The sequence below is a fragment of the Castor canadensis genome, chromosome 3 (assembly GCF_047511655.1).
Source record: "Castor canadensis chromosome 3, mCasCan1.hap1v2, whole genome shotgun sequence".
Taxonomy (NCBI): Eukaryota; Metazoa; Chordata; class Mammalia; order Rodentia; family Castoridae; genus Castor; species Castor canadensis.
The window spans coordinates 31,101,814-31,124,101 of record NC_133388.1 but is presented as its reverse complement, the minus strand read 5'-3'; the positions used below and the strand labels follow the sequence as shown (position 1 = coordinate 31,124,101).

At 44.4% G+C, this 22,288-nt stretch overlaps 1 protein-coding gene across 1 annotated transcript in view; it reads left to right on the top strand.

Annotated features, from left to right (window-relative positions):
* The window catches only part of Ift43 (intraflagellar transport 43), a 79,242-nt gene extending 57,662 nt beyond the window's left edge, over positions 1-21,580 (top strand). The window contains exons 4-9 of the mRNA XM_020163304.2: positions 28-60; positions 698-744; positions 20,194-20,266; positions 20,514-20,589; positions 21,078-21,140; positions 21,297-21,580. Coding sequence (XP_020018893.2) covers positions 28-60; positions 698-744; positions 20,194-20,266; positions 20,514-20,589; positions 21,078-21,140; positions 21,297-21,416 — 412 coding nt within the window. The 3' untranslated portion in view covers positions 21,417-21,580. The remainder of the gene's footprint in view (positions 1-27; positions 61-697; positions 745-20,193; positions 20,267-20,513; positions 20,590-21,077; positions 21,141-21,296) is intronic.
* The last annotated feature ends 708 nt before the right edge of the window (positions 21,581-22,288 follow it).

The window sequence follows — 22,288 nt, the reverse complement described above, 5'->3', positions numbered from 1 at the left end:
ATAAACCTCATCTTTTCTGTTTTTCAGATTGGGAAGGAAGGCTTCTGAAGAGATAGAAGAGTATGTTTCTACTGTTGTGTGTGTCCTGTGGTGACCTTTGTCAGCTGTGCAGTCTTGGTGGTCAGATTTCTTCAACCTATGTTGAGCACAGCATTAAAGAATTAGACAGTTGAAATAAGCTGTGGCCTGGGGTTGGAACTATGCATAGCGTATCAAGGGCTTATATAAATGCTGCTTCCTCACGTGAAGGTCTGAACTCTGGCACTGATGCCATTTTAGAATTGTGTGTCCATCTATCAGAGTACTGACTCAGACTTCTGCTGTAAGAGCAATTTTAGCTTCATAAGCCTTTCCTTCTCCTAAGACTTACATCAAAAAAAATAAAAGCAGGAGGAAAAGGTTTCTAAATAAAGATGGTGGTAAAGACAGAGCCACCCAATTTCACACCTCCACGGGCAGGAGGAGCATTCATGTCATAGTCTCTGTGATGCCACCCTCTGGAATGGTATATTTACAGTCATGCAATCATACATGGCAGATGCACTTGCCCAGTTAGGTTTGATCAAGATGATGGGGAAAGCAGGTCCAGAGACCTTTTTATCTAGGAAAAAGAAAGGATATAATAAAAACTTCGGTTGTTCTTTTCTGCGTTTGAAACTCATTTTCTTCTCTCCTTTTCTTCTTTTTCTGGGGGCAGCCATCGCCTCAGACAACAGAGCCTGTATGGATCAGATGATGGAGGAGGTAAGATGCTCTTGGAGGAAATCAAAAGTGTTTCTAGAGAAGCCCCAGAGCCTCCCAAGGATTTCTTGGGCTGCAGCTGTGGCACCATTTGCTGCAGCCTGACTGAAGACTTTTGCACTGGTCTCATCAGTGCTCTTGTCTCTACCTGGAGTGCCTCACCCCTTCTTACCCACTTGCCTTTCTTGTCTTTAAGAACTCAGCTGAAGTATCAGTCAGTTTTATATTGCTGTGACAAAAGACATGAGCTAAACAACTTCAGGGAGGAAAGATTTATTTTGGCCCACAGTTTAAGAGGTTTCAGTTCCTGGTTGGCTGGCTCCATTGCAGTTAGGCTGTGGTGAGACAGACATCATGGCCAGGAGCGTGTGGTAGAATGAGGCTGCTTACCTCATGACATCCCAGGAAGCCAGGGATGGGGCTGGGGGACAAGATAGAATCCGATCAGTCTCCACCTTCCACAGTTTCCACCACTTCTCAATGGTCCCTTCAGTTACAAACCGTCAATGGATTAATCCATTGATTAGGCTGGCACCCTTCTGATCAATCACTTCCTGAAGGCCCCTTCTCTGAACATTGCTTTGGAGACCATACCTTTACCTCTTGAGCCTTTTGGGGGACACTTAATATCCAAACCATAACATGAAGTATCACCTCCTCTGGAACATTTCCCCTTCCCACCCTCCTTCCTCTCTGACTCAGACGTTCTTTCTCCATGCTCCTACAACCTCCTTGGGAAACCTGTAACGCATCTTTCCACCTTAGCTGCTCTAAACTTTTGTTTTTCTTTGTCAGTTTTCAACAATTTGATATCTTAAAATAGTTTCTTTGTATTTATTCTATTTGAACTTCTGGAGTCAGTGGATTCATAGTTTTCATTCAAAATTCAAAATTTTAGCAATATTTCTTTCAATGTATTTTTCTCTCCTCCCACTTCTTCTGGGACTCCAAATTACAAGTATATACATCCAACTATATATTACTATTTTGAGTATCTGGATCTTGTCTTCCTTTAAATACTCTTCTATTTGTTTTGATAGACAGTTAATGTATTTGTTGATCAACTTGATCATTTTGAAAACTTTTTTAAGCTTTATTAGGGCAGGTCTAGAGTTAGCCCTAAACACTAAGACACTAAGATGTCTCTGCTGTGTGTCTGGTCGTTCATCCTTCCTGGCTGGGTGGAGCTCAGCCTCTTCCAGTTCTGTGTAAACTCTGGGGATTGTTCAGCTCACACCTTTCTGGTACGAATTCTTTGCTCAGCCTTGTGGAGATTCATCCTACAGAAGCACAACTTAGTATTTACGCAGTCTGAATTCAGAGCTTTTCCTCTAGAAAGCTCCCCAATCTTTCAGACTTTGCTTCTCAAATTGCAGCCCCCTAAATGAAATTTGTCTGTCTGTCCTCATCTCAGCTAGGCCTCCATGCTGTGTGGGTCCACAGGGCTTACTTACTTCATTGGTTTCCTTCTGTCAAGAATCAAGGTCTTATAATGCCTACTGACTAATATCTGAGAACAGTGCTATACATTTTTCCCACTTACCTCGTTGTTTATAGTGGGAGGGCACTTCTAGTACCAGTTACTCTCTCCTTGCAGCTAGAATTAGGATCCCAATGCCTTCTTTTAACAGCTTTGTAAGTAACAGAAAATTCATGATCCCCTGAAGGTTTACTCACTTGTATCTTTCTCCAGGCTTTCTCCCACTCTATCTCGAACCTCTTTCCAACTCCCTTCAAAGAACTTTTGAAATCCTACTTTCACCACTTTTTTTCATTGTGCAAAATGCTCCACTTCAAGAAGTAACTATTAATTGATACAGCAAAACTTTCTGAGTGCTAGAGTTTTCATACATTATAAATGCATGTTATTAGAAGTTTGTTTTATTTTGAGACAGGGTCTCTCTTGGTAGCCCTGGCTGGCCTCAAACTCCCCATCCTTTTGCTTCTGTCAGAAGACCAAGTTCTGGGATTACAGGCATGCACCATCAGTCCTTGCTCATATTTTACATTTTGTGTCATTTAATTCTAAACATTAACCTATGGAAAAGATTTTTATTTTATTTATTTATTTTGGTGGCACTGTTTTGGTTGAACTCAGGGCCTCATTCTTGCTGAGCAGTACCACTTGAGCCACTTCCTCAGCCCTTTCTGCTTTAATTATTTTTAGGATAGGGTCTCACATTTATGCCATAGCTGGTCTGGACCATCCTGTGTCACTGGGATATCAGAGGCACACCACCATGCCCACCTTTTGGTGGAGATGGGGGTCTCACTAACTTCTTGCCTGGGCTGGCCTTGAACCTCTGTCATCCTGATCTCCACCTGATTAACTGTAATTCTAAGTGTGAACCACTGTACCCAGCGAAGGGAAGATGTTAAAATCAACTTTACTGGGATCTTATTTAAGTACAATAAACATTAACCATTTAAAGTACACAATTTGAGTTTGACTAATATATATACCCTGTGAAACCACTGCCACAATTAATCTACAGAATATCCTCATCACCCCCAAAGTTCCCTCATGCCACAATCCATCCCTTCTCTGCCCCTAGCCTCAGACAACTACTGTTGTGTTTTTTTGTCATTATATAGTTTCATTTCTAGAATTTTATATAAATGGAAGTCTAAGTGTGTATGCATTTGTGCCTGACTTTTTTCCCTCAGTGTAATCATTTTCAGATTCATCCAGATTGTTGCCTGTTCATTTTTTGTTGCTGAGTAGTATTCCATTGTAGGGACATATCACAGTGTGTTCACCTGTTGATAGACAGTTAAATTGTTCATTATCCCCATTTTGGCATTTATTTATTTATTTATTTTTTTAGTGGTACTAGGGTTTGAACTCAGGGCCTGTACTTGCTAGGCAGGTGCCTTACCACATGAGCCACACTCCCAGCCCCATTATCCCCATTTTGAAGATGAGCAGACTAAGGCAAAGTAAGGTGACCTTGCCCAAGGTCACACAGCTAGTAAATGGCAGCAGCAGGATTTGGAGACAGATCTTGACCCAGAGCTCTTGGTCTTAGCCTCTGTAATGAGTGATAGAACCCTCCAAAATTCTAGTGTCTCCTTCCACAGGCAGGTTGTCTGAATGTCAGCTCCTGAAGTTGTAGTATAGAGTGCCTAGAGTGATTGATGGGTTGCCTAGTGAAACTTCACTATGGAAGGAAAGAAGAAAGATGCCTATTTTCAGAGAATACTTCTAGTATTTCTCCCTTTATAAAATTGGAACATGAGACTTGTGATTTGGCTTTGTTTTTTTAGCCCTGGAGGTTTGGAGCATGAAACCCTTCCTTGTCAGACACTGTGCTTGCTCTTACCTCTAGGAAGGCTGCCTCTTCCTTAACATAAATCTGTTTTCCATGCAGTTACGCTGTGTCCTTTAATGGAAAATCAGTTCATATGTCACACTTCACACTCAACTTAGTCCATTTCACTGTATGTGAATGTTTAGAATCCATTATGCAGAAAGAATCATATGTTACATATAACTAGTTCCTAGAATTATCTTTGCTCAGAGAATTACTTGGTTGGCTAGTGAAGGCTGCTCCTTTGAACTCAGAATGTCCAGTGAGTGGGGGGAACTCCAGGAATGAGCCCCTGAGTCACCCATGCATGCTCATTCAGCAGTGACATTAAACAGCCCTTGGGACACCTGTAAGGAAACTTACTTTTTCCCTGAGTCACATGTAGGTTCTCTGATATTGTCAGTGCAAGGAGCTTTATTACCTGGGAAGAAGCTGAGCATCGTCTTCATTTGGTAGGGATATGTGATTAGTGAGCAATCAATCCCAAAGGAGAAGTGAAGATCTAAGGTCAGGTCTCCTCCTTATAGATCATCTCCTTCTACCACCAGCCTTGGAGGTGAGATTTTATTGAGGAAAGCCAGCAGGTTCCCATACAGTGCCTGTATTGCCCCAGATGCTAGAGACAGTAATGAATGAAGCAGTCCCTGCCCTCTAGGAGCTTCTGAGCTAGAGAGAAGACACCTTGCTTCTTTCCCTCCCTGTTTTTCAGGAGCTATGCCTCTGTAGACGCACTTCTCAGCGTTCAACTTCCCTTGCTTCATGCTTGCTTCATGCTGCTCATTCTCCCAGGGGAGATTGTGGTCTCTTTCAGGCCCCTGATGCCTAGGGAGAAGGAGCAGCACTTCCTCTCTCCACCATTTCTCTTGCTTCTGAGGGAAAAGAACAGAAAAGAAGAAGGAGAAAGGCACTTTGATGATTAGGTATTGTTTCAGAATGAGAAACAGAGAGTGAGGGACAATTAGAAGTGGCTTTGGAGTCTGTTGGTAAGCTGGAATGTGCTGCATGGGGACGATTTGCAAGACCTTGACCAGTCTACAAGCTCAGGTGTTGTAGGGGTCAGACAGATATAAACATGTGAAACAGCAAAACTGTGAGGCAGTAAAGAATGATGGAATCTGTGGTAAACAGAGATAGGAGAGGACACAGTCTCAAAGTTTTATTTAAAATTCTTTCTTACTTTAAAAAATGCAGAGGGGCTAGAAGTGTAGCTCAGTAGCAGAATGCCTGTTTAGCATACATAAGGCTCTGGTTTGATCCCCAGCATAAATAAATAAATAAATTCAAATGTCAGAAATAATTTGTTTTGGGGGATACAAGGCCTTGTGTGTGCTAAACAGGCACTCTACCACTGAACTATACCTCCAGCCCCCAAGAAAGAATTTTTTTTACAACATTTTATAAGCAGAACATATTTGGAAGTTGGATTAAGCCTTTTTTGAGAACCAATTTGCAAATCCTTTATCAGATCTTGCATGGCCTACTCTAAAGGAACACAGAAGTTTACTGGGAAGCAAAACATAGAAGATGAAAAGTTCTATGAGCTTAGTAGCTAAGACAATAGGATAATGGATAGCAAAGGCAGCACATGGCTATGGCCATGTTAGTGACATTATTAGGGTCATGCTTTTTGGTGGGTGGGGAGAGGTGGACTAGAGTTTGAACTCAGGGCTTCATGTTTGCAAAGCAGTGCTGTACCACTTGAGCTATACCTCCAGTCCATTTTGCTCTGGTTATTTTGGAGATGGGGTCTCGTGAACTATTTGCCTGGGCTGGCCTTGAATTGTGCTCCTCCCTTTCTCAACCTCCCAAGTAGCTAGGATTATAGGTATGAGCCATCAGCACCCGGCATGGGTTAAGTTATTATACCCATGAGATCAGAAAAGAAAGACATCCCTGTGGGTTAAGGGCACTTCATGAAGAAGGAATAACTTGTACTAGGTCCTGAAGGATAAATAGGATTTAGTTAGCTAGAGGAGAAAGTGAAAAGTTTTCCAAGACAAGATGCCTAGCATAAGGAGAGACTCCACATGGAGAATGAGTAAGGAATTAGCCATAACCTGAAGAGAAGTTGGTTCTGTAGAGCTAAGCCCTGATTCTCCTCCATTTTCATCTATGCATATTCAACCTCCTCATATAAACTGCCTTCAGTGAAGTTACAAGATGCCAGTCATCTAACTTGTTGATTCTAGGTAGGCCACTTCCAGCTATTACTGGCACTGTGCTTCAGGGAAGTTGGAATTTGTGAATATGGAGAATAACTGGAGAATGGTGGTTGGCCAGATAAACCCCAGATGATCATTTGGTTCCAAAATTGTAGGATAGCAAAACCAATCTCTATTTAGATGAACATTCTTCCATGTCATAGTCATCCACTCTTAGAATCAAGTTTCTGGCTTGACTTATGGCCTTTGGACTTCTGTCATGAAAGGTTGCATGATGTTAGAGAAGGAGCTCACATCTGGAATAGGATTGAACTCAGTCTCTACAAGTGACTTTGGGCAAGTCATTCATTGATTTATCCAGCAACCATTTGTTGAACACTCCCATGTGTGATGCTGGACACTGGTGATTTGACAGTGAATAAAACATTCATTATCCCCACCCTCATACAACTTACAGTTTGGTCTGGGAAATAGGGATTAAGCAAATTGTGCACAACTAAATAAATAGGGACAATTTGCCGGGCACCGGTGGCTCATGCCTGTAATCCTAGCTACTCAGAAGGCAGAGATCAGGAGGATCGCGGTTCAAAGCCAGCCCAGGCAAATAGTTTTCAAGATCCTAGCTCAAAAAAAACTCATCACAAAAAAAGACTGGTGGAGTGGCTCAAGGTGTGGGCCCTGAGTTCAAATCCCAGTACTGCAAAAAAATATATATATATAGGGACAATTTGTGATTGAGTCCCCTGAAGGAAGAGGCAGGGTGCTATGGGAAAGAACATGGAGACCTGATTTGGATTGTGTGATGAGGGAGGTCAGTCTGAAGAAGTGACATTCAAACTTCAACTTGAAGGAAGAGTAGAAATTGTCTGGGAAGGAGAGGTGGCATTCAAGGGGTAGTGGAGGAAGACAGGAAGGGCCTGTCACCTCCCCAGCCTCTTTTAGGCCTGCTTGGTCTTCTCTAGCTCTAAAACCCAACTGGTGGAAGACAAACTCAGGATAGAATGTAAAACTCTAAAGATGAACATTGAGAGCTGACAGATTGGGGAAAAAGAAATTCTTTACCCTTAAAAAAGATGGAGAACATTCAGGTTAAAATAATCTCTGAATACATATTTATACATGGACTCAACTTTCAGTTCATTTATATTAGAGCTAAATACAAGTTAGAAAAACAATTTGTGAGCCCCAGAATATATCTTTAAGCAGTGAAAAGTCTAGTTGGGCTGGCTCAAGTGATAGAACATCTGTCTAACAAGTGTAAAGCCCTAAGTTCAAACCCCAGTACCATCAAAAAAAAAAAGTGAAAAGTCTCTGGAAGCAGGAGCTTTAAAAAATGAACTAGCTGTTTTTTCTTATGTTTAACCATTGCCTTTTGGCACAGAACAGGGCTGTTGGTGGAATTGTGGCTCCCCCTTTGGCTCACAGCTCGTGGGTATGCCTCAGCCTAACTGGATAGGGCTGTGTCCCTTTGCATCCTGAGGTCCAGACCTGAGTACCTCACAACCTTAGGAATAATAAATCCTTCTGGCCAACCAAAAAGTGCTTAATTCCTAAAGGACAAGCTGAGTGGAGCCACTTCTAGCCAGAGGCGATCGGGGACTTAATTCTGCAAGTGTAGCAATCTGGATGATCTGAGAGCTCTGAGTTTAAGGGTAATTGCTCAATTTTCTATCCATGTCAACAGGGAAAATAGGTAAAAGTGGCTGAACACAGCCCAGCAATGGGGCTGGAAGAGATGTGAGATGCTGGGCTGTCAGTAGAATTAGAAATACACTATCTCTAGAGGACTATCTCTCCGTCACCCCTCCGTCTCTTCCGCTGCACTGGACACCTCTGTCTTTTAGCTTTCTTACTCCGTTTTGGGCTCTTTCTCATTCCTTGCTTAACCCTTCCAATGTATCTTCAATCCCTTCTGCAAACAGAAGAGTCACTGTGAACCAAACAGCTTTAATAAGGAGAAAGAAAAAGTAGAAAGAATTCTTTAAGACCAGATGAAATGGAACCCTGCATTCTCACCTCCATTCGCCAGCAGATCTCATGCAGCAGATGGGGCTTCCTGCATGGCTCCTAAACCTAGTTCCTTTGCCTCCCTAATTTTGCTTAAACCATTAATCACCACTGGTGTTTTATTAAATAAGACTCCTTAAAATCAGTTTGTTTGCCTAAATTCAAAGTTGTCGGATCTAGGCACTGAAGTTTGTCTATACCCTAACACACACGTGCATAGCAACTCCATGGCTATTGCTCAGAGTTGTGGAGGAGAGTTAGGGAGATTGGTACCCACTGGTCTAAATAGCAAGCTGTACCTCCTTTTGTCTGCATCTTGTTCTATATATAGGATATTGGGTAAGGAATTAGAAAAGGAAGTCATTCTCATAGGAAATGGTATTGATAATTAATGTATATAAGTGTTTACTGTGAGCTAGGCAGTATGCTAACTGCTTTACTTACAGTACTTCAGTTAATGCTCACAGCAGTTCTAAGGAGACACTGTGATTATCAGCATTTTACAGAGGAGGAAATTAGGGCTTTGTGAAGTTAAATACCTCACCGAGGTCACATGGCTAATAAGCAGCAATGAGGTAAATTAGCAGCTAGCTCTCCAGGGGAAAAACAGTCATGATAGGTAGTGTTCGCCAATTGCTGTGGTGCAAATTCTCCCACTGTGGCAGGTTTCAAGCTGCCAGTGTGACATCCTTGACCACAGACTTAGTACACCGTGGATAGCAGCACTGTTTCCATTGTGTAGGTATATTAGATGTAAATTGTTTCGAGGACATAGATAAAGCACAATGTAGTAACCTGTAGGAATTAGTGAGTTTTGAGTATTTATTACCTTTGTTTTTAATATAATTTGATTATAAGGTTGTACAACTTTATTGGTAGATTTTTTATTTTTTAAACATTTTATTAGTATATGATAGTTATACAGGGGGTGTCATAAAATTTCCATATGTACACACATTGTACACTAATTTGGTTCATCCCCTCAATTATTCTCCCTCTTCCCTCATTCCCCTTCTTGAAATGACTTCAGCAGATTTCAGTATTCTATATTCATACATGTATAGAAAATACCTCAACCACCCTTTTTTACCCTCCTCATTTACCCTCCCCCTCCTGCTACCACGCTCCATTTAACACGACCTGCGACCTGCTTTACATTCCTGTCTTTCATTGTTTTAGTCTGTTCATTGTTCGGTGGGGTTTTGCCTTGGTATTTTACCTGTAAATATATTGTACTTTAATCAGTCAACCCCCCCTCCTCTATTACTCTTCCTTATCCTTTTCAACAGGAGTTGAATTGTATTGTTCAACAATTTTCAGTGCATTTCACTGTCTTGTTCCTACACAGATGTGATGTATTTCAGTATTATTCACTCTCTATCATTCTTTTTTTCTTTTCCTCCTTCCTTTAGACTCCCCTAAGAGTTCCACTTTTTGAACCAGAGAAGAGAGAAGCTCAGTGTCCTAGGATATCTCTTTAAAATGATGAGGACAGCATTAAAAAAAAATTCCCAGTGCTCTCTGCAATGTAAAAAGACAAGTGGGGTTACAGAGTTGCTGCTCGTACTTGCACTTGTCTTCTTATCCAAAAACATAGCAAGATGTGTTCACGCACATGGCAACTCTTCATCCACTCCTAAACACGAGTTTGTAGTTCATTTCTCAGTTCAAAGACTGACAGATGGGAAGGGACAGACATGTCTATGTGTCTGAGTTTGGACATAGGACATTAGCTAGCCCTCACTTAGAGAAACCTTTTCCTTCTGGCACTCATACATGGAGATGAGTTTCTAAATGACCTGAGCTAGGAAAACCTAGGGATGGCAGGAATCTGCCCTTAGCCTTGGAAAAAGCAAACTTGATGGCCAAATGTGGATCTTTCTTCCTAGCATGAGGTTCTACAAGCTTTCTAGAACTTCCCAGACAGATGTTCACTGTGCGTGTGCATGTGGACTATTCTGTGTACACACGTGCAGGAGGACACATATCAGGACTGTGATTCCTGGGTCCATAAGTGTGGTTGATGGACTAGGTTTACCTAAAAGACCATTTAAGAGAAAGCTCTTGAAAGATGATTACAGAATTGAGACACCATCATTTAAAAGTGCCCGAAGCAAACTCTTTTGAAAATTGCAGCAGTGGAGGGACAGAGAAAGAACTCCGCAGCCCTTGATTGTTGCGCTGCTCCCTCAGGACTCGCCCTCCCCCTCCCCCTCCATTTCTCATCTGATAAGAGAGAGAGCAGCAGTGAGACTCCTCATCTATCTTGTGAAAATCCGATGTGGAATGGCTGTGATCAAAACCAGCTGGCTGTCACCAGCAGTGGCCTTACTCAGAGGGAACCGCTCAGAAGCATTCCGTATGTGGGAGTGTCACGGGTGGCACCGATCAAAGGAGCATTTTTTTAACAAATATATATAAGGAAAAACACAAAACCTAAGGATTTAGAATAAAAGCAGTGTAGTTTGTCTTGTTTTTTTCGGCATAACACGAAGAGGATGAAATAGAATCAGATTTGCCTGGTTTCTAACACACTTTGACCGCGCCTCTGCAAAGTCACTGTCTCTGTCACATTAATACTGTCTCACTCATCTGGGCCTCATTGAAGAGAGCAGGTACTTCCTCAGTCTCCGTTCCTTCTAGCCACTCATTCCTCTGTCACATTTAAAGTTCTTTACTGCTCGTTGTCCTTAATACAGCTTTACAGATAAAAGCTGGCGAAAACTACCAGGAACTACCAGGAAGCTGTTAGAGAGCTCTTGGGGGAGACCTTGTTCTTCTTTTCCTTCAGATGCCAGTCACCAGTGGGACAGTGTTTCCTAAAGGCCACCCTGACAGGTGACACTGCGATCTTCTCAGAATTGGGTCACTTAGGCTCCTGGGCCAAGTGGGGTCTTACCCCCTGGAGAATCCCATTGCACCTTGCTTGTCTCTCATGAGCGTTGCCTGTGAATTGTTCACAAGGCTCAGCCTGGTTGGTGACCATCTGCCTTGCTGATACTGATTCCTTTAGCACCATCATGGCTTGGGTGACTGATGGGGGAAACTTCTATCTGGGGTATTGCACAGCTCCTTCAGAAGTGTGTTAACATCATTCTGTGGGTGACAGAACAAGGTCAGGCATTCATGCAGCACTGAATGTCAGGAGCCAAGTTACCACTCTGAGAAAACCCCCTTCCCTGATGATTCAGCCAGAACCCAGACATGGAGAGGTCCCGCCTATGTCAGGAACCAAAATCAGTCCAAGCCTTTCTCTCCACCCATGATCAGCCAAGAGAGTTGTCACAGCGCTGGGGGTCATGAGAAAGAACTCTTTTCACCTTCCTCCTCTCAAGGTCTGGCCTGGGTCCCCAGCAGCATTAGGAAGGATTCGGTTTGGCAGGAGCATGAGGCACTTCAACATGTGGGGCACAGATGAGAAAAGCCAACCCAAACTGGTACTTGGTACTGCAGAACAGTGCACTCGCTCTGTCTTCCTTCACAGGCTTCCGCAGGGATCTGCTTCTGCACAGCTCCCAAACATACACCCCACTGTTTCCGGCCTGCACTCAGTCTTTGCCCTGTGCTTTTGCCGTGTGGCCTTCTGGCCACCATCACAGTTTCCACATTCTTCTCCTCACCTGCCACTAACAGCCTAGACCCCACACTAATCAGTCAAAATCACAAGGTGTAAATCTTCATAAAAAGGCCTGCCAGGGACCTGGAGATGTGTATGTGCTGTGTCCCCTGATTCAGGGAGTGCAGGGGACCACTCGGGAGCTCCTCTGAGACCTCTATCCCTTGTTCCTTCGGGTGTTTGAAGCCTGTTGCCTACTGCTTTCCCCTTTTAAAAAATTCTCCATTTTTCCACTTAGAAAAAAATTATTTATACGATTGAGATCCACTAATTAAAGCCATTTTCTGGTATTTGGTTACTGGAGCGTTTGATGTCTCTCTGACAAGACCATGAAATGCACGGGGTGTCCACAGGGACAGAATTTGCTGAACACGGCTCTTTGTAAATGAGGGGACATAGTGTCGCAGCAGCTCATGAATATGAAACGCCCATGATGCCACCTCAGTGGACTTGGGAACACAGATGAATCCTGTCATGTGCTAAATGAGACCAATTTCTTTCACTTAACTTCATCTTCAATCAGACCTTCTTCCATTTGCCTGTTTAAAATTCCCCATACGTGATGCAGAAGGTAACAGCATTCAGTAAAACAAAGTTTTGCAGTTGCAGAGAAAAATCATAATGATCTCTGGTTTAAAGTTGCCATCTCCTGAAAATATGGACCTTGGGTTTTTGTTGTTGTTGTTTTTGTTTTGTTTTAGCTTGCAAGCTTTGCTAGTGTGTATTGACTTTGGGTACAGGATTAGGGATTTGTCTAGATGATTCTTTATTGGGGTATCCTGAAGTAACATGTCCAGATTCCTTTCATGTGGATTGGTTTCTGAACTTGGCTATGAAAGGTGAGTGTGAGCCCATATCAGCCTATGAATGCCCCACAGTGGCCAGGGCAGAGTAGGAAAGAAGCTTGGGAGTTTATCATGTGACCCCAAGCAGGGTGTGTGGGGTTGGAGCTCAGTTAGCAAATGAAGTGAGAGGGGCAGATGTTGTAAGTAAACACAAGGGGCCTGGTAAGGTAAAGGTAAGCCAACCACTTGTATCTTTTAGATGTCAAGGTGAGAAAGTACTGGGATGCAGAAGGGACTTTATGTAGCTCTGTAGAAATCCCGGACCAAGAAAACCAGCACAGGGCTGGGGATGCAGCTCAGTGGTAGAACTACATGTACAAGGCCTGGATTTGATTCCCAGCACCACAAAAGAAAAAAAAGATTATAAGCTAAAGGGGCTCCCTGCCTGAAATATCTTTGCCTGGGTTAAACCCAGAGGCCAGATGGGGAGCCTGCTTTTTTTCACTCCTTCTTTTTTTTTTTTTTTAATTTTATTATTCATGTGTGCATACAAGGCTTGGGTCATTTCTCCCCCCTGCCCACACCCCCTCCCTTACCACCCACTCCACCCCCTTCCTCTCCTCCCCACCCCCTCAATACCCAGCAGAAACTATTTTGCCCTTATTTCTAATTTTGTTGTAGAGAGAGTATAAGCAATAATAGGAAGGAACAAGGGTTTTTGCTGGTTGAGATAAAGATAGCTATACAGGGAGTTGACTCACATTAATTTCCTGTGCGTGTGTGTTACCTTCTAGGTTAATTCCTTTTGATCTCACCTTTTCTCTAGTTCCTGGTCCCCTTTTCCTATTGCCCTCAATTGCTTTTATGGTATCTGCTTTAGTTTCTCTGCGTTAAGGGCAACAAATGCTAGCTAATTTTTTAGGTGTCTTACCTATCCTCACCCCTCCCTTGTGTGCTCTCGCTTTTTTCATGTGCTCAAAGTCTTATCCCATTGTTGTGTTTGCCCTTGATCTAATGTCCACATATGAGGGAGAACATACGATTTTTGGTCTTTTGGGCCAGGCTAACCTCACTCAGAATGATGTTCTCCAATTCCATCCATTTACCAGCGAATGATAACATTTCGTTCTTCTTCATGGCTGCATAAAATTCCACTGTGTATAGATACCACATTTTCTTAATCCATTCGTCAGTGGTGGGGCATCTTGGCTGTTTCCGTAACTTGGCTATTGTTTTCACTCCTTCTTGCAGTGTGTGCTCCAGGTGAGGAGCCCGCGTAGTGTTGGAGGCATTTATGGCAGACTGAGCCCACCTAGGATATCACTTTCTCTTCTGGAAGCAAACAGCTGGGTGGGAATGCAGGCTGGTGAACCATGCATCACAGGCATTTGAGGCTGCCTTACCAGAAGAGACAGCTTGGCTTCTTACTGTCAGGCCACAGGAGCGGAACAGAACTTCTTGGGGACTTTGCTAGGTAGTTACCAGTTTAGTCTGTGTGTGATATTATCCATGATGAGTGTATCTCAGGGCCTACACCTTGAGCCACTCCACCCTTTTTTTGAAGGTTTTTTTTTTTTTGAGAGATAGGGTCTAGTGAACTATTGCGTGGACTGGCTTCAAACCACCATCCTCCTGATCTCTGCCTCCTGAGTAGCCAGGATTATTACAGGCATGAGCCACCAGTGCCCAGCTTTTTTTTTTTTTTTTTTAGTGAAAGTGACAGCAAAGGAATATACTTTCAGTACACTGAAAGTGAGTCATCTTTAGAGTGAGAATGAGAACCATCCGCTTCTTCCAGCTTTGAAACCAATTGTAATTGATCTGTTGGGTGTTTCTGTACATTTATATTGTTTATTCAGGAACCACTTTTTTTTTTTTTGCCATTCTGGACATCAAACCCAAGGTAGGTAGAATGAACCTACCAACTTAGCTATTTCCCCACCCCACCCATACTTACTTATTTCTGTAGTTTTATCTGATAGTTGTTTTGTTGGGTGGATCTGTTAGGTGGCAGCAGACTAGTATTCCAATATCAAAATGAGTTTCCCATTTGGCAATTTCTTTCTGAAACAAAGTCTCAGGGCTGTTGCTATCCATTAATGAGCCTTTATTGGGTGCTTCCAGAATGTTGAGATGGATGAAGAGAAGTGTGACCCAGCCTTAGGATGGAGCCATGTGGTCCATAGTGGGCCAAATCTGAATGACTCTTTCTATCCCTTTGTCCTCATTCATCCGTTGTTTCTTGTATATGCATAGGCTTTTCCCAGCAGGGAAGGCTTTGCTATGATGATGTAAAATCCAGGAGGTACCCAAGGATCACTCTTGGTTGACCTTGTGGGTGAGTCCTACTGAGGCAGCCTCAGGACTCAGTAGCACTTGCACTACAACTGGAATAATGCAGAGGAAATTGACGTGGCTGTTCCATGCTGCGACTTTGGGTTTGAAGGGCATATGTTAATTCATTTCTGCCAGTCCTTGGGAATACAAATGTGTCTCTGCCCTCAGCTACTTTACCATCTGGGGGCAGACTTGGGGCAAATTTCACTGTCTCTGCCTCCTGAAAGGTGGTGGAAGGACAAAGTAGGGAGCTCTTAATTCTGCCCATTGTATTCAGAGATTATTCACCAACAAAGGGATAAGCATTTTCCCTATTCTCTTTTGTTGATATTATTATTAGCATATATTAATTCTATGAAGGCGTTTCATTGTGATGTTTGTTTTGTTTTTGTTTTGTTGTGTTTTGTGTTTTTGAGACAGGATCTCACTACTTAGCCCTGGCTGGCCTCAAACTTGTCATCCTCCTACCTCTACCTCCCAAGTACTGCAATTCCACCATGACTGGCTTTTCCTTATTCTCTTGATTTATTATTTTTTATATAGGGAGCCTCCCTTTGCAGCTTTGCCACTCTTGGTCCATCTTAGTTCCCTGTAATGTGCCTTGGAAGCATCTTGTGTTGGAGGCATGCTGTACCTGTTCCCCAGCCACGCAAGTTCTTCCTTGCCAGCACCCCAAGCTCTCTATTCTGCTGCCACTCTCCTGGGCCCCACAGTCCAGCTGCCCCAGCCTACCTTCAGATTCTCCAGGGTTGCAAGTTACTTCTCACCTCTGAGCACCTTGTTCCTGCCTGGCTTAGTCCTGCTTCTCCTTCAGTTTGCAGCTGCTCTGTCCCTCAATCAGAGAGAGCTCCCTAACTCCTCATCCCGTGCTGCAGATTCTAAATTATATCTGCACTGGACTGGGTTAAATGCATTATGGAGCATTCGTGCAGTAGAATAGTAGGTGGTCACAGATATGGGTGGATGTAAGGACAGAAGTTGCAGAACAGCACATATAACATGGCCCTATTTGCAAACATTTTTAAAAGGACAGATGCGCAGAGATATACATAAGTTCTTCTAAGTAAATATGTACAAGGAATTAACTGCCTGTAGGGAGATCACTGGAACTCATAGAAGGAAGGGAAATCTCCATGTTAAACTTTTCTGCAGTGTTTGAATTTGTAATACCTATAGCTGCTTTTACTTTAGAAAAATAAAGCAATTAAGTCTCCCTGGTTTTAGCTGTCACAGACTTAATCCAGTTAGTTTCTCTCCTAGTTCATGTTTGAATTTGTAAGCAGGACGTTTACTTTCGTTTATTATCCTCCATGTGACTGGTGTTCCATGGAGCCCAGGACCAAATCTCTTTATTTGCTGCTATTATAGGCACCACAAAGCAAATGTGGTGGGAGCTCAGTCAGCACTCCTCAAATGAATAAATGAGTGAGTAAACGAAGGAACAAATGGGGATTCCAACAGTGTGGCTAGCTAGACACCACGTGAGGCAGAAGAGCATCTTGAACAGCTTGTGAGGTGGCTAACAGGCAGGGAGAGAACACCCAAAGCACAGAAGGACCCTTTAGTTTAAGGACCCTTTGGTCTGAGCTGGGGCCACACAGCAGATGCCATGTGTGAAATGGCTCTGCCTGTGCCACAGCACTGAACAGAAGATGAGGGATGAGAGGGCACTGCAGCCACCACAGCTGTCCTTCCCCTTACCCCTTCTCTGAGCTGTTGGAGTTTACCCAGCCACCTCATCCTCCTTGGAGCTAGTTTAGTGAGACTTGGTGATGGGGTAGAGTCTCTGGGTTCTCTGGTGTGGGTGTACTTTTACCATTCTGTTCCATGTGGCCTTGAGGACAGTAGCAAGTTAGGGCATTTGATGGAGAAAGGGACTTAGCTTACTTATGTAGAGAAATACCAGGAACAGAACATTCAGTCTTAGGCAAAAAAGAATGCTGTCCAACTGTAGTCAGCGTCTGAGCCCTCTACTGGAGGAGATGTCCTCACAGCATTTTATATTTGAAAAGAAAGGGGTGGGCGAGAGCCACCACAGCTGCCTGGGATGCCTGGCTGTGTCCATTATTAATGGTTTCACCTCGCTCAAGCTGCTTAATCTTGCTTTGCCTCCATGTTCTCTTCTGAAAAATGATCATCACTGGGTAGAATTAAATGAGAAAATGAAGGTAGGCCCACATAGTTTTCTGCATGCTCAATATTATAGTATCTATTCAATGAATAAGAATTGTTACTGAGTATTATGTAGTGAGCACAGTGCTTAGTATTTTATGAAGGTTTTTACAGTCTGTACTTAATGATAAAGTACAAAGCAGGGGTAATAATGGTGTTCATTTTAGGGGTGAACAAACTGAGGCACAAAGGGGATGAAGCCACACAAGACGTGGTGGAGCGAGCCAGCATTTGGACCTGCTTGCTGGGCCTGTGCTCTTGCCTACTGAGCAGCAGTTCTACACACTATGCTGCATCCCTCACTCCTGCTGCCAGTGTTCTTCAAGTAATAGCTACAGGGAAGAAAAGGAGGACAAAATAGACATCATGATTGGATCTTAAAATAGTGGTAGATGGACTGGGAATGTAGCGCAGTGGTTGAGCTCTTGCCTAACATGCAAAGCCCTTGGTTCGGTTCCCAGCACTGCAGATAAATAAAAACAAAAATAGTTTTAGCTTCTTAATAGTAACAAACCAACTCCTCTCTTCCTCTCTGTCTGTGTTAGAACTCTGCTCTAGGGTAGCCTGAGTGAGACTGGGTGACCAGGCTGTGTGTGCAGGGTACATCTCTGCAGGTGCAGAAGCAGGTTCTGAAGTCCATTTTCTTTTTCCTAGGTTTATTCATAGTATATGTGACAGGACAGGTTGGGGGAAGGGAAGGAGAGAAAGAGAAAAACAGTTCTCCAAAACATATTATGTACACATAAGCAAGCACTGTGATTGTAAATCAGAAACTGTAAAATTGTGAAGTTCTTTGAAGTTTGCCCAAAACCTGCTCCACAGCCACCTGTTCCACTGGGGGCTGGGAATTGGATGGCCTGCCTCTGCTGCGATGGCTCAAGCTGTCACTGCACCGGAATGTTCCAGCTTGCCTTGGCCTGGCTGTCATCGCTGGCTCTGTCCCACTCAGGCGGTTCACTGGGTTCTTCTGGCCACCAGGCTTCCAATTAGAGAGAAATCCCACTGTGTGGCCAGCCCCACCAGTGCCACTCTGAGCAGCCCCCTTGCCAAGGCCTGCACTGACCTCTGATCTGTCACAGATGGGCCAGCCCCACGCTCTTTTGTGCACATTTGGAGGAGGGGGTAGGGAGCAAGAGGGAAACCCATGGGAAGTGAGAGTGGACATTGGGCAGAAGTGCAATTCCTCTGAGCTTGAAGACACTGGGCAGAGTTGACAGGACCCAAATGCTAAAGTTGTAGAGAGAAAGGGGAGTTTGGGGAGACCCCTTCCTGAGCCCCAAACTCAGCATGGGGTATTTTCTTACCAACTTCTGAATATTCATCTCAGGCTGGACTCCATGCCCCAAGGAGAGCCAACAGTGAGCTAACTGGCTCACTCCAAAACTGTCACACTGCCGATAGCATGTGGCACAGCCAGCTTTCTCCCAGTCCCTGTGCAGGATCCGTACCTGTCTCACAGTCGGAGCCACACTTGCCCTGGGCTTAGGGAGTGAGCGGCATTGTCAGCAGCCTATACAATGGACTGTATTAATCACTGAGAAGGACAGTAGAAAAGAAAGCTAAATTTCTATTAGCATAAGAAATGGAATCTCAGTGAATTCCATCCCTAATTCTCTAGCAGGACAGGAAGATCGAATTTAAGCTTTGAACAGCTTCTTTCTAGATGTAGGACTTGCAGTGTGCCTCATTATTTTGGGGGTGGTGTATGTGACTTCTTTATTTCCCCCATCAGCACTTTATTTTTATCCCTTTTCACTATTTCTTTCTCTGCCTGTCTTTCTCTCACATTTTATTTTCTGTGTCTCCTCCTGCCCCTTCCCCCCTCTCTCTGTCTTTCCAGGCACATCTGTGAGTCTGCAGTCAAATAATAAAGACACCAGGCTTGGACCGACATTTATATACTATGGCTTAGCTTGACCAGAGCACTCTGAAAGTCTAAATAATGAATAGGCTATAAGTGGCAAGAGCCTTCCCAGCTGTTCTTGGAGTGATTTTTGTGCCTTATTTAGAAATAATACTGAGTTCAGTCCATGGAAGCAGAAACGAAGGGTCCAGTCTCCTCGCTGGGATTTTTCTACCTTTTGTTTTTGTGGTTTATTTGGAAACCCCGAATCAACTCAATCCCACCCATGTGGCCTTTTTTCCTACCCCACCTCTTATTTTTCTTTCTTTGATTGATTAAAACAAAACCCCTCAACTAGGCAGGGACACTCATTTGGAGGAGTGTTTCTTTAGGGTGTTGGTTTGTCCCAATGAGAAGATGGCAAGTTGCTTAAGTAGCCACAATGAAGTGACATGCTGTCTCTCAGTTTCCCTATTCCCTGACATGAGACTGATGGAAGAAATGGCCTTATGTCTCTGCACGTGTTTGGAATCATGTCTGGAGAGTTCAAAAAAGGAAAACCTCCATGAGACCGCGAGAGAAGTGTGGTGCTTGGAATCAGCACTGTGTTCTATCAGACCCGGCAAGTGAGGTAATGTTGAGGAGCTAAGTTATATCATTCGGTGTAAAATGTCCTTCAGCTAGAGGTAAAACACCGTGACCAGGACTGGACAATTGCTTTCAAAGGCTAACCGTGTGCAGGTCTTGATCATGAGCAGGTGGCACTCTAATGACTTTACATCTTCAGTTCTGTCTCTCACCACGCCAGGCCCATTCATCAGTTCCTCCCCCTCTTTCTTCTGCCCTAATATAAGCCCACCTCCCAGTGCTGGGAGTTCCTTCTCATCCTTTACATGTCTTTGTGGAGATCCACTCCATGGCTAACCAGGCGCATGCCTCAGAATCCACTGGAGAAATCTTTCTGGAAGATACAGGTGCCTGAGCCCCACCAGGAGGTTCTCCTTCAGTAGGTTCTGGGGTTCAGAAATTGCTGAAGTTCCACCTTTGATTCTAATGTGCACCCCTAGTTCGGTGCGCCTAGAGGCCAGAGGTGGGTCTGAGCGTCAATTCAAACACAGTCCCCAGCCATGGCTGGCGTGTTGAAGGTGAATAACAAGTGGAAAAGCGGGCAGGGTCCCTGAGTGTGCTGCGAACAGATGTGCCTCATCTCTCATTGCAGATATTCCCATCATTCCGGATCTGGAAGATGTCCAGGAAGAAGACTTTATTTTGCAGGTGGCATCCCCTCCAAGGTAGGTTAAGTTAAGTGTGAAATTGGCAAGGAAGCAGAGAACACATGACTACTACACTCTACGTACCTTCTATGGTAGAACTTGCCGACTGCAGTGTGGATCCAGATCTTTCTGGTGATGGGCTCCATTGTACTATTCCCACTCTGTTAGGACATTTTGTCTGTATTCAGGGTTCTGGGGATGTAGCCCAGTAGCTCAGCCAAAACCAGTCCTGCCTGTCTCCTTCTCACATGGTCTTTTCCTTCAGCATCCAGGTAAACCGGGTGATGACCTATCGTGACCTGGACAATGACCTCATGAAGTACTCTGCCTTTCAGACCTTGGTGAGTAGAATGACTTGTGCTTAGAGCGGTGAGCTCTAGGCAGCCTCTGTGGAAAGAGTTCTCAGTCCTCCAAAGCTGTGCATACCTTGTCTATGCCCCCGAGACTGCCTGGCAACCATATCTCTGCTGGAGGCATTATCCGTGGGCATCACACAGCATCCCTGGACCCACCATATTCCAGGGATTCCCAGAAACAGGCTCTCACCTGCTCCCTGGCTGCAACTTGACACCCAGTGGCCACTCTGTTGCCTTCCACCCTGTGGATTTGGTGTTGCCTTTCCCCCCAAAGCGTGCCCAGCATGAGGGACCTTGTAGCCTTCCCTCCTTTTTCAGTGGCACGTGGTCCACTCATGGTTTTACTCTTTGGTCAGACATCCCTGTGGATCTGAGTGTTGGGAGTTCTAACACACATAGCTCCTCCCCTTATTTTGTGAGAGATAGTTACCGATGCCCTTGAGGGCCCCAGCTTACTTTTTGTGCATTCACAGGATGGCGAGATTGACCTGAAGCTCCTCACTAAAGTGCTTGCGCCAGAACATGAAGTGCGAGAGGTAAATAGCAGCTCCCCACTCACCCTCATCACTCCTACAGCCAGCAGGCTCCCCAGGCTGGTCTGCACCTCCCTGGGGCCCAGATGGCGTGGGAAGTTGACTGCAATCAAGGGGGAAGCTTTTCTTCATCTTACCCAGAGATATTCCTCTTGGCAGGATGATGTAGGCTGGGACTGGGACCATCTTTACACCGAGGTGTCCTCTGAGCTCCTCACCGAATGGGACCTGCTGCAGGCAGAGGAGGAAGACCCTGAAGGACCACCCCAGCCCACCTGAACCCAGAACCTCTGCATTGGACTTGAATAAATGCAATAAGTATAAAACCAAGGGAGCTTGAAAGCAGCTTAGAATTTTTATATGGAATATTTTGTAATAAAAAATACTTATTTTCAGTAGGCCACATTGGATCATTCAAATGCAATAAATGGCTTTATTCTGTGGGCACGTCTTCCATTTCTTTCTAGTACCCTTTTGGAAAGATTCATTACTAGTGAAGGAGGGCAACTTTTTGTTTGTTTTTGAGACAAGATCTCCCTTTGTATCCAGGTTGGCCTCAAGTGAACTTTTGATTTCCTGCCTCAGCTTCCCGAATGCTATTTCTTATAGCAACTTTGTGGAAGGGGTGGGGTTCTGCTGGTGCACCACCAAGCCCGGCACCACCATGCCCCACCATTCCCGGCAGAAGGGCAGCTTTTAAATAACCTAATGGGAGCACTGAGCTCCCCATAGTTGAAGAGCACCAGGGAAAGTTTGATGCAGGAGGAGGAGGATGGGCGCTCCTACTGGTAGTTGTCACTTTTCAGGAAGCCACAGCAGTTCCCTGGAGGAGGAGACTTGGAAGCAGGGCTGCAGGAGGGCACAGACAGTTGCCCGTTGGGGCATAGGAGGACTGATGCAATGCCTTTATGACTATGGCCCTTAGTGCCAACAGTGTTGCTAGTGAAGCTGTGCTTCCAGGCATCTGGAGCTGAGCAGTCAGCTGTGAGCATGATCATTGACCCCTTGTCCTTCCTGGCAGGGCTGTTGGGACAGCACTTTCCTTTCTCCCCTCTGCCCGCACCACCCATTCCCTTCTGCCACAGTTCCCAGAGCCTCCTTGCCAGTTTTCTTTGGGAGCAGCAAGCCTTGCAGCCCTGAGACTGCCACAG